This window comes from Octodon degus, unplaced genomic scaffold, assembly GCF_000260255.1.
Source record: "Octodon degus isolate 3935 unplaced genomic scaffold, OctDeg1.0 scaffold00195, whole genome shotgun sequence".
Classification (NCBI taxonomy): Eukaryota; Metazoa; Chordata; class Mammalia; order Rodentia; family Octodontidae; genus Octodon; species Octodon degus.
The window spans coordinates 1,110,179-1,122,324 of NW_004524771.1; the positions used below are offsets into that span (position 1 = coordinate 1,110,179).

Sequence of the window (12,146 nt, forward strand, 5' to 3'; positions counted from 1 at the left end):
GAAGCTCTCCACACACTCACCAGACCTGGGCTAGGGCTGGGTCTGGGGGTTCCCGGAAGTCGGCAGAAATTCCTGCTCGGCGGGAGGGGTGGGGGGCGGCCCGAGGGGGCGGGAGAGGGTCCGGCCCACGCTACGCCTGGGCTGGGACTGGTCCCACCGGCGCAGGGTAGCAGGAAGCTCTCCACACACTCACCGGACCTGGGCTAGGACTGGGTCTCTCCATTTATGTTATTTTTTGAGTTTCTTGTATAACAGAAAGCATGAGATTTTTAAATGTATATGACTTGCTTGTTTCACTTGATAGTATGGTCTCAAGTTGCATCCATTTACTTACAAATGCTTCACATTCATCTTTCTTTATGGCAAAGTAGTAGTACTCCACTGTGTAGAAATACCACATTGTCTTTATCCATTCACCTATTGATGGGTGTGTAGGACATTTTCAAGATTTGGCTATTATAAATTGTGCTGTTAGAAACATGATGGGCTGGTGAGATAGCTCAGTGGACTAAAGCACCTGCTTAGACAAGTTTAGGCAAGTGCAGGGACCGAGGTTCAATCCCTGGCACCATATGCAGAGCCAGCCCCACCCCCAGGGCAGGCTGAGCCAGCCACAGAGTCAGGGTGTGGTGGACACACCTGTAATCCCAGCCCTGGGGAGGCTGAAAGCAGGAGGATCATGAGTCCAAGCTGTGTAGTAAGACCCTGAAGTAACCAAATACATTTAAAAAAAGAAACATGAGTATGCATATTACCCTGTAATACAATTTCTTTATCTCTTTTGGGGAAATACCTAGAAGGGAAGTGGCTGGATCAAAGAGAATCTCTATTTTTTGTCTTTTGAAGAACCTCCACACTGCTGCCCACAGGGGTTGCATAGGCTTCCATTACCACTGATGGTGGAGAGGAGTCCCTTTCCTCATATCCTTGCCAGCGTCTGTTATTATTTGATATCTTGATGATAGCTATTCTTTGTGGAGCAAATTTTATTTTTTTAAATCCTATTCATGGTAATATATAATAGGTGTATTAATATTATTTTTAAAGATACTTATTTTAAATAAGTATCTCAGTTTTATTTTCTGATAAGTATCAATAGATATAACCCATATAAAGAAAGACTTCTTGAAGAATTTCAATCCTTTTTTTTTTCTTCTTTCTTTCTTTCTTTCTTTCTTTCTTTCTTTCTCTCTTTCTTTCTTTCTTTTTCTTACTACTGGGAATTGAACCTCACAGTGAACTACATCACAGCTGGTTTTTTTTTTTATTTTGAGACAGGGTCTTAGGCTAAGTTCCATCTTGTAATCCTCCTGCTGCATCTCCTGAGTGGCTGGTATTTCCGGCTTGCACCACCACACCCAGCCCTAGGACCAAAAGGCCAACCAGCCCTGAGCACTGACAAGCCATCCTCCTGCTGTGTCTGTATCCACTAACCATCTGGCCTCTCCTCCTACAGGCCGGCAAGAGACCTCCTGGGCCAGCGCTGTGGTGGGTGAATGGTGGAGGGGACGAAGTGAAATGGAACTTCAGAGAACTGAGTACAATGAGTCGGCGGGCGGCCAACGTCCTCTCCGGGTGCTGTGGCCTGCAGCGCGGGGACCGCGTGGTGGTAGTGCTGCCCCAAGTCCCCGAGTGGTGGCTGGTGACCCTGGGCTGCGTGCGAGCAGGTTGGTGATTGACTACACAGCTGGGCATCCCCTCTTGTGAGGGAAACCAAAGGCAGTGAGAGGGGATCACCTCTTCCAAAGAACGCCCTCCAGGGTGGTGCAGGTACCCTTCCGCTTTGGGTGGCCATTTCCTGAGGAGGATGGCCAGTTCCTTCCCAGCTCTTTCAAAACCATTTGGCTTCTCCAGGCCTCGTCTTCATGCCTGGAACTATCCAGATGAAATCCAAAGACATACTCTACAGGCTGCAGGTGTCTAAGGCCAAGGCCATTGTAGCCGGGGACGAAGTGGCCCCTGAAGTGGACAGTGTGGTGGCTGACTGTCCTGCTCTGAGAATCAAGCTACTTGTGTCTGAGAGAACCCGGGATGGGTGGCTGGACTTTAAGACATTACTCAAGTGAGTATCTGTGCGTCTGGGCTAAGTTTTCACCCACAGGTAGAAAGCCAACCAAGCCTTCTGTGGAGAGACTTAAAGGGGCTGGGGCTGCCCAGGAAGCAGAGGGAGGGGAGAAAGAAAAGCTGCAATGCAAGACTTTATTATGGAGACATTTCAGGGTTTTGTGGGGCTTCGTCTACAGGGGCTTTCTGAGGAACATGCCAAGGGCTTCCCAGGAGCTCCTAATAAAGGGCTGACAGCACAGCACTGACCCACACAGGCAGGCACTGCCCCAGTGAGGCTGTATCTGCCCCCACTTCTGGGCTGCACGCTCACATGAAGAGCAGGCTCAGAGACCCAAGCCACGGTGGGACAGAAAGGCCTGGGGCCCAAAGAGAACCTCCCAGAGCTCTTCCCTGTGACAGTGGTTTAGATCAGACAAGAGATCTACAGCGCGGGAGGGGAAACTAGAGACGGTTGCTACACAGGCTCCCTTTGCTCTTGCTGCCGTCTCCAACCCACTCCATGGCTTTGTTCCCAATGACAGTGGCCCTTCCACATGCTTATGACAAGCCTGACCAGATCAGCTGGCCAGAATGGTGCACACATTTAATCCCAGCTTTTGGGAGGCAGAAGGATTGCATGTTTGAGCCCAGCCTGGGAAACTTAGTGACTTAGTGAGGCCCTGTCTCAAAATAAAAAATTTGAAACTGACTGCAGATACAGCTCAGTGAGAAAGCCCTGGGTTCAATCCCCAATATGAGGGAAAAAAACTTGTCTTTCTAGTGCATGATCCTTAAGATAACTATCAAAGAAAAAATGAGATAACCGGCTTCAGGAACTCAAAATCAGGATGCTACAGATGTGTGAAGATGTGTGTATGTTTCCAGAGAACAGAAGAGGGTGTCAGGCAAGCACCAAAAATACCAGTTGCCCATCTCCTGTGGACCTGGTACCATCCAAGGACTCAAGAAGTAGTTTCACATTTATTGAGTTCCTGCTATTCATTTAAAAGTTAACTTTCGGGCTACGGAGATAGCCCCATGGTCTAAGCATCCTGCCTGGCAAGCAAAGACCTGAGTTCGATCCTCAGTACTGCATACTGTGCTGGACCCAGAACCTTCCAGGCACTCAGTGCCAGCCACTGAAACCAGGTGTGGTGGGGCACACCTGTAATCCCAGCACCAGCAAGGCTGAGACAGGAGGATCACTATGAGTTCAAGCTGTATAGCGAGGCCCTGTGCCTAACTATATAAATGATTTAAAACAAAAAAGAAAGTTAACTCTTAATTTGTTTTCTTAATTTCTATTGGTCCCTTTTCATGAATAAGAAAAGTGATACTCAAAGTTATATAGTACAAATGAGGTATGATTTTAAAACACTGTAATATTTACTTTTTAAAACTTTTTACAGTAAAAAGCACTCTGTCATTAATCAACCTCAAAATACTCTCACCCCATAGCTCTTGCTGATTACTGAAGCAGATCTGAAAATTTCCTTTCTTCAGGGTCTTTAGTTGTTCTGCCATAGCTAGCTTGATGTCCTGAATTGTTTTAAAATATTTACTTTTGATGTCATTTTTTACTTTGGGGATGAGACAGAAGGCACATGGTACCAGACTTGGTGAACGAGGTGGATGAGGACACGAGGTAACATTTTCGCCAGTCGGCTTTCCCTCAGATGGCACTTGGCAGCGCCAGTCACCATATTTTTTATCATATTCTATAAATACATTCATGAAGGAGGACTTCCAGAACTGCTTCAGAAAGTGGCAAGAATGATGGGATGAGAATGCTTGAATCAAGGGACAGTATTTAGAAGAAGATTAATGGCAATGTCTTTACTGTAGTGAGGTTTTTTTAAAATTTAAACACTGACCATATATTTTGATTACCCTTATACATAGTTAATGAAGTGCCAGAACCAAAGAGTTTCCAAACCCAAAACTTACTGACTTAGAATTCCATGAGTTTATGTGCTTCAAATGTGTATTAATAAAAAATTAAAATTAAGAATCATAGAAATAACCCCATCATCCTAACCATTCCATCAGTAGCCTTTCTTCTAATTGGGTCAGCTGACTTGTGCTTGTTGGCCTGGGGTTAGGTGAAGAAAAATGAGTTACAATGACATCTGGTGAAAATGCTAGATCAGAGAAGGTAACAGGCTGTGTCCCCCCCAGGGAGGCTTCCACTGTGCATCGCTGTGTGGAGTCTGGAACCCAAGAAGCAGCTGCCATCTACTTTACTAGTGGAACCAGTGGCCTCCCCAAGATGGCAGAGCACTCCCACGCCAGCCTGTTCCTCAAAGGCAAGATGGATGCTGGGTAAGCCGAGGCCTTTTCCTCTGCAGAGAGTTGTGGGACTAGACTTTCCTGAGTTCAGATCTGATTCTCCTCTGGTGCTGAGGGAAGACACATGGGAAAGGAAACTAAAGGCCCATTACCTTACATTCTCGGCTCCCACCCCATGACCTTCAGAGTGATGTGTCTGTTTCAGAAACGCAGGTCTCAAAGTCTCTTCCATGTTTGAGTCATGTACCTAGAAGGATGAATGACTAGCAAGAAAGTTTGCCTTCCTGTTCCCAAGACTAACCTCTAGTTTGTATTTCTGAGGTGCTGGCAATCTGCTTGAATTCTACCCATGTTCCAAGAGGGTATTTGTGTCAGTTGCAAATTACTTGGCAGATTCATTGAAGCAGAAATGATTGGATGAGTTGGGTAAACTGATATCGCAGAAATTTTTGATCACAGATGTCGTAATTCAGAATTTTATTCCATTGCTACATCAGCGCCGTCTACCGGCCTATGAAGCACTGCACCAGATCTCTGTGCATTAACGACTCGCGGTCTTCATAATATTTTTCAGTAGATCCTCTCTGCCATGTTAATTTATTATTAGAACAGGACAAATATTTTAATTCAAAAAAGCTTTATGAAAACTTAAATGTTTTATTTCTAAGCCCATAGTATCAAAATTAAACTAGTAAAAATTATTTAATGATTTTTAAATTATTAACATTGCTACTTGTGAAGAATGGTAAGATAAATGACTTAAATATAACTAAGATTTCCACTCCCCAAGGTTTGTTACAAAAGTGTTTAATTCTCTACAGAGCTAAAATATTACTCATTTTCAAGAAAGAACATATACTATGATAACTTCCTATCACAAGGAAATTCTTTGTGTTCAGCCTAATTCATTCTTGATTTAAAACAGGAAGACAGGTTAAATACACCTTCTATTATCTGTATTGGGAAATGAGTCTAAGGTCTTGGCAACAAGCTACATCCATATCACTTTTTATTTTTTTTTTTATCTTTGAGACATAGTCTTGTAAAGTTGCCCACACTAGGTTCAGACTTGAGATCTTCCTGCCTCAGCCTCCCATAGTGCTGGGGTTACAAGTATGTACCCACCACACCCAGCTGCCTTGTACCTCTTATTCTGGTCTGCAGAGAGAAAGAAAATAAGTTTTACCCCATACAACTGCTCAGGCAGTTCTTGATGCTTGGGGAAAACAGAATCAAAGTTCTACTCAACCCAACTTGATCTTGGTAAGGCTTCTGTAAAAATGTTCATCTGATGAAATATAGAAAGGTACAGTGCTAGACTCTATAATAGACACAAGAATGGGTCAGGAATAACCTTCATCCTCAAGGAACTTACAGCCTAGTAAAACCAAAAAGATAGTAGTTCAAAAGTATAGTATGATTTATCTCTGAAATATTATAAACAAATGCATTGGTTGATACATTGTATCAACTTGAGAAGTTTAATTAAGTGACTCAGCAGAGAGCCAGGATTCTTATTTTGTAAACATTCTCATCCTGTGCAAGAAGAAGGTGTGGACATTGTGTGAGTTCCACAATACCTTGTTTATAATTTAAGGAGGGTAGAGAGGCTGGCTAGAAGCTGAGCTGCTGTTCTTTCCTTTGATCTTCTCTGTTTACTGCTGCTCTCTGGCTTGTGCCACTCTTCCTGGGAGCCAGCCCACTATAGACTAAACCTCCACAAACTGTAAGCTAAATAAACCTTTCCTTCCTTAATTGTGGGTGTCAGCTATTTTGTCCCAGCAATGAGTAAAAAGTAACTGAGACAAAATTTGTGGGGAGTGGGGGTCATTGCTGTGACTACCTGACTTTGTTGTTCAAGAATTTTTAGGAATAGCTTACAGGAAGAGATAGCAAAGGTTTGGAGATGTCATTTATTAGCAAAGAGCTGGAATGCCTTTGGCTCTTTTGTATGGGAGACTCTGGTCACAGCTCAGAAGACCAGAATGTTGATAGAAATCCTGCCTATGAAGACTAGGCTGGGGAGGTTTCTTCTGGGAAGGACTATATTGGCTGTTGGACTCCAGGTGTTATGGCTTGGCAGAAAGTTTGTCTGCATTTTGCTCCTGTCCAGAGACTTTGCCTGAGACAGATTAAGCACAGTAGACTAGTTAATCTGACAAAAGCAATCTCAAGGCAGTTGAATATTGAGGCAGTGGCATGGATATTGTTGGGGGCTTTTAGTCAGATTTATGTTGAGAGTCAAGAGCAAAGAGCCCAGCAGGATGATTTAAAATGTTGTGAGTTGGGGGCTGGAGAGATGGCTCCATGGAATAAGTGCTTCTCTGGTGAGTGCAAGGGCCTGAGTTCAATCCCCAGTTCCGCCAACAAAAATAAAATAAAATGTTATGAGTTTGGCAAAAAAGAAAGCATCAAAAAGGCTGTGGACTGCAAAGATAGAACTGAGATCTCTATTGTCCAGGAGGAACAGGAGTGTAAAAAGGATGTCCTGAGGACATCACAGGAGGTTGCAGTTTCTTGCCTTTTGCAGCCTCAAAATCCCAAGGGTGAAGAACTTTGCTTTGAGGAAAAAGTTGGAGAGCCCCATGTTCCAGAATGGCCACAGCAGCCACACGAGGTTCCAGAGTGGTGCTGGAATAAGAATCTGTTCCTTAAAATCATGTTCAGAGTGCTCAGCAATCCAGGCACTTAGTCCCTACAGCCAAGAGAGAAAAAAAACCTGGCTACTGCTCCAGTTGACAGCCCCCTTGTCATTGTCCACATGGCTTTGGCATTAGATGCATTCAGAATACATGAGTTCTGAGATTAAAAAGCTTCCACCTAGATTTCAGAAGGCCTGGGAAGCCAAGCAGTGTGCCCTGAGAGGGCAGTGTGTAAAGCTGTGAGTGAGAAGCCTACTCAACAGAAAGCCCAGAAATTTTAAAAAGAAAAAAACCTGTATTGTCTGAAAAAAGCTGCAAAAAGGGAACAATGCCAACTCCAGAAAAGAGCCATGGGAGCTCCCAGCAGAAATGCCATAGGGGTAGAGCCATGTAAGGCTTTTGGAACTCACAACTCATTACAGATTGCTTCAGATGTTCCATGTGGAACTACAGGACTTAATGTTTGCCCTTCTGGAGTTTGGACTTGTTTTGGTCCCAATAGTTTGTATTGTGCTGTGTATACCTTTTGGAATGGTCATGTTTATCTTGTGCCTTTAAGTGTTGGGAGTATTTAACTTTTCATTTGTACAGGGGCTCACAGCTAGGAGTTTGCCTTAGATCTTGGAGACTTGAGATTTGGACTTTTCAGCATTGCTAAAACTGTTAAGACTTAGGCAACTCTTAGAAATGGACTAAAATGCCTTTTGTGCAAAGGGATGTGCATGAGTCTTTGTGGGGGTGGAGTTCCCAGGGGCAAAATGTCATGGTTCTAATGTAATACAATGTTCAAGTTGTAAAATGTTAACAAGCATGTCTATGAACCTGGAAACTGGTTTAAGGAAATGTCTGGTTTCCAAGTTGACAAGGTGGATTGTACTGGTTGGTACATTGTATCAACTTGAGAAGTTTAGTTTAATTAAGTGACTCAGCAGACAGCCAGGATTCTTTTTTTTTTTTCTTTTCATTTTACGGAAGGGTCTACAGGGTGTCCAGGGTCTCACTACTAGATTGGATTTACAGTGATCCCCCTGTTTACAGCCTCCCAAGAGTTGGGATTACAGGCGTGCTGCACCACGCCCAGTGTCAATCGCTCTGGCTAGGCAGGCCCAGGATTCTTATTTTGTAAACATTCTCATCCTGTGCAAGAGGAGAGAGAGGACACTGTGTGAGTTCTACACCCCCAGCTCTCTGGTAACTTGTTTATAATATAAGAAGGAGAGAAAGGCTGGCTGGAAGCCACAGCTGCTGCCCCTTCCTTTGCTCTTTGCTGTTTGCTGCTGCTCTCTGCCATGTGCCGCTCTGCCTGGGAGCCAGCCAAGTATAGACTAAACCTCCACAAACTGTGAGCTAAATAAACCTTTCCTTCCTTAATTTTGGGTGTCAGGTGTTTTGTCCCAGCTATGAGTAAAAAGTAACAGAGACAACCAATATCCCTGAATTCAAACTAAAGCTGCTGTGATGTGAAATGAAATTGTAATACTGTTGTGAGAAAATGATAAAGCTAAATCAAACAGATAAACGAAAAGTTCATCTAGATGCTTTGAACCACATGTCAGACCCTGTACTAAGTTTAAATGGTAAAGAGATTGAGGCCACATGACCTGTTAGGTCTTATCTGCTAGGGTCACATTTCTGGACATGAGGTCCCTCTAGGCAGAGAATGCATGGACAGAACACCTTTTCTTCCCACGCCTGCTTATGTCTATACACATTGCTGCAGATTATGAGCAGCTACACACACACACACACACACGCCCTTCCCCTCCCACAGATCTTGGCATGCATTCCCATGTGTGTTCATATGTTCCATCTGTGTCCCAGCACTTGGACAGGCTTGCAAGCCTCTGACCTCATCTGGACCATATCAGACACAGGCTGGATTGTGAACATTTTGACCACCCTTCTGGAGCCTTGGACTTTGGGAGCATGCGTATTTATCCATCTCTTGCCAAAGTTTGACCCACAGACCATCTTAAAGGTAAGAGAAGACCCAGTTTGAATCAGTTGTTCAGAGTGAGCCTGAAGTCTACACAATCCAATTTGCTATACCAGCTTCCATTCATACACTGTGGGAGTGGGTGGCTGGCGCGCAAGGTGCCCGGCCCGCGATGTCGTGGCACTCTGCTCTCAGAAAGGAGATCAGCACACCTGCACACAAAGGTTGTTCTCTCAGCATGTATTTAATGGGCTTTTCCTCTCATATCAGATATCAGTGGAGGGGAACAAGCCACCCCAAAGGGAGGGGTGAATCACTGGAGGTGATGGCATCTCCTCCTGGGTGAGCCTAGGTGGTGCTTCCTTTTTCATTTGCTAGAGAATATAAAGTAAGTCCCCGACTTATGAACCTTCAAGTTGCAAACCTTCACAGATGCAACTGGACCTTGAGGAACAAACATCCATAACTGTGAAGAAATCACAGAAGCAGCGTGTGTCTACCCGACACTGTCACAGCTGTGCTGCTTGTGTGCTCACTGGGCCACGCAAATGTGTGCAGTAGTGTTGTGCTCTAGTAGGCCAACACTAGGCCAGGGCACCCAGAAGTGAGGCAAAAAGAAATGGTGAGGAGGAGGGGAGTGCGAGGAAGCGGTATACACTGTGGATCTGTGTCAAAGGTGTGGAAGGCTCACTTTGTCTGACTTATGAATGAGTCCAGCTTACAAACGTTCTCCCAGAAGAGAACTCATTCTTACATCAGGGCTTTACTCTAGGAGCCTGCGGTAAAAGGCAGAGAGGGCCGCCATCCCCCATGCGCAGCCTGAAAACTGTCTACTTGTGTTAGCTTGGGCTGCTACAGTGAAGCACCACAGGCTGAGCAGCTTACAACAGTGATCCCCCATCTTTGGGGCACCAGGAGCACTTCATGGAAGACAGTGGTTCCATGGGACTGAAAGAAGGTGGAGATGGAAGATGGGGGGAGTCGAGGTGGGAAAATTTCAGGATAATTCAAAGGAGCAAGCAACCTAGATCCTTCACACGTGCACTTCATGTTAGGATTCGCGCTCCTATGAGAACCTAGTCAGTGGGTTATTGTGAGTGTTCCCTGACACTGAACAGGGTCTGGCAAGTATTCAGGCATAGGCATTTCCTGTAGCATTTCTTTCGAAATGTGTATAAATACTGCTAATTTTCCAGAGCCCTTTTTTGCCTGTTAACTTTCAGAAATATTCTGGCTGGAAATAATCTATTATAAAGCTGAAATCAAGCCAGGCCTGTGGCATAAACTTGTAATCCCACACTCTGGGAGGCTGAGGCAGAATGATCACAAGTTGGGGCCATCCTGGGAGATTTAACAAGTCCCAAAACAAAACAAAATAAGATGGGTTATATATGCCTGCCAATTCCCCTCAGGAATGCTATTATATACTGCAAAGATGTACCAATGAAAATTTAAAAAAAGGTCTGGGATGTGGCTCAGTGCAAAGGTCCTGGGTGCAATCCCCAATACCTAAGGGGTAGAGGGACTTTTTCCAGAAGGCTCACAGATCACATAGCTAAGCTGTACAAGTTTCTACTACCCCCTTGATAACTGGAAGAGCATGTTTATGAGGGCAAGTCTTACAAGAGCGAGAATGGCTAGCAAGGATTTAATTGTAATACTCCAAATTAGTCCTGCCTCCTTTGGCTATCACAACAGGTACTTGATTCTCTGTTATCTGTGTCGTGAGGTTGTGTGGGAATTGTGAGGTTCATTTAGATTTAAATAAATGCAGAAAACAAGCTAGGATTCCAACTTGGACCTCTACGCCTCCATAGCTCATGGTTGTACCCACTGTGCACACAAGTGAGTTGGGCATCTGCAATAGTGAACATCCTCTCAGCTGTCTCTCCCCTCCAGGTGCTATCCAGCTATCCCATCAACATCATGGTGGGTGCTCCCCTTGTTTACCGGATGTTGCTTCAGCAGGACCTTTCCAGGTGATGAGGTTAGGGGAGGTTGGGGGTGGGGTAGGAGCCACTAAGCCCATCCCCAGGCCTCCCTCACATATATGCATTTCTCAAGATAAAAAAATTGTCTGACCACCTGAACATGAGTGTCTCCAGAAAGCAGGTCCCACCATCAGAGCACCCAGAACCAACTCTAGCCCTAGGCAGGCTTTCATTCCTGCCAGGCTGAGGGAGAACACTTTTCTCTCCTCTTCAGTTACAAGTTCCCACACCTAAGGAACTGCTTCAGTGGAGGGGAATCTCTGCTTCCAGACACTCTGAAGAACTGGAAGACTCAGACAGGAGTGGATATCCGAGAATTCTACGGCCAGACAGAAACGGTACCTGCCCCCTGGGAACTGTGGGCTGGGCCCACCTGGTGGGAGGTCACTTGGATAATAAATGTAGTAGTCACCAATTATCAGTCACACATTTGAGAAGCATTTATTAAGCATCTTGTGTGGAAACAAACAGGCCAAAGACCCTTATTTTATGGACACTCCATTCCACTAGAGGAGGGAGATAATAAATTAAGAAACAGATGACCTGGTGTAAAGAGCTGTGAAAAAGTCGAGCAAGGGAAGTAGGGCAAGTGGCCGGGGAATTACTCCATGTCCTGTTTCTTTAACAGAATATCTGAGGCTGAGTAACTTATAAAGACAAAGTGGTTTATTTTGACTCATGATTGTTCAGGCTAAAAGTTCCACAACTGGGTGGCAGCATCTAACGACTGGGTGGCAGCTTTGTGCTGCTTCAATTCATGGGGGACAGTAGAAGCTAGAGAGGCAGGACCCAGGCGAGCTTTGCTTTCCAGCAGCGCATGTGCACCATCACTGATCCAGTTCTGAGAAAACAAGGACTCTTTCCCACTAGAAAGGCCCGACTCCCTCTCCATGACTGAGCCACTTCTTCAAGGCTCCACCTCCCAACACCACCCCAAGGGCCCTCAAACTTCAACATGAGCATCAGAGAGGACAAAGTATTAAACCAAAGCAGCTGGTAACTCTGATAAGGCGGTCAGGAAAACACTCTGTGACAGTGTCACATCTAAGCCGAGGCATGAGATTATCATTCATGCCAGGAACTGTACTAAACAGCTCAGACTGGAGCGAGGAGTAGAGAGACCAGCCCAGTGCACCCTACCTCCCCTGCCCAGCTATCTTTTGGAGACTCTTAGAGACCTGTGTGCACACTGGATTCACAATACTCTGTGTTTTGCTCCTTCTCAAAATACCCAGGTAAATT

General features: G+C 45.0%; 1 protein-coding gene across 1 annotated transcript in view; it reads left to right on the forward strand.

Annotated features, from left to right (window-relative positions):
• Acsm2b (acyl-CoA synthetase medium chain family member 2B) overlaps positions 1-12,146 on the forward strand; it is a 35,843-nt gene that overhangs the window by 13,746 nt on the left and 9,951 nt on the right. The window contains exons 3-8 of the mRNA XM_004644217.2: positions 1,457-1,667; positions 1,855-2,062; positions 4,225-4,368; positions 8,799-8,955; positions 10,813-10,892; positions 11,119-11,242. Coding sequence (XP_004644274.1) covers positions 1,457-1,667; positions 1,855-2,062; positions 4,225-4,368; positions 8,799-8,955; positions 10,813-10,892; positions 11,119-11,242 — 924 coding nt within the window. The remainder of the gene's footprint in view (positions 1-1,456; positions 1,668-1,854; positions 2,063-4,224; positions 4,369-8,798; positions 8,956-10,812; positions 10,893-11,118; positions 11,243-12,146) is intronic.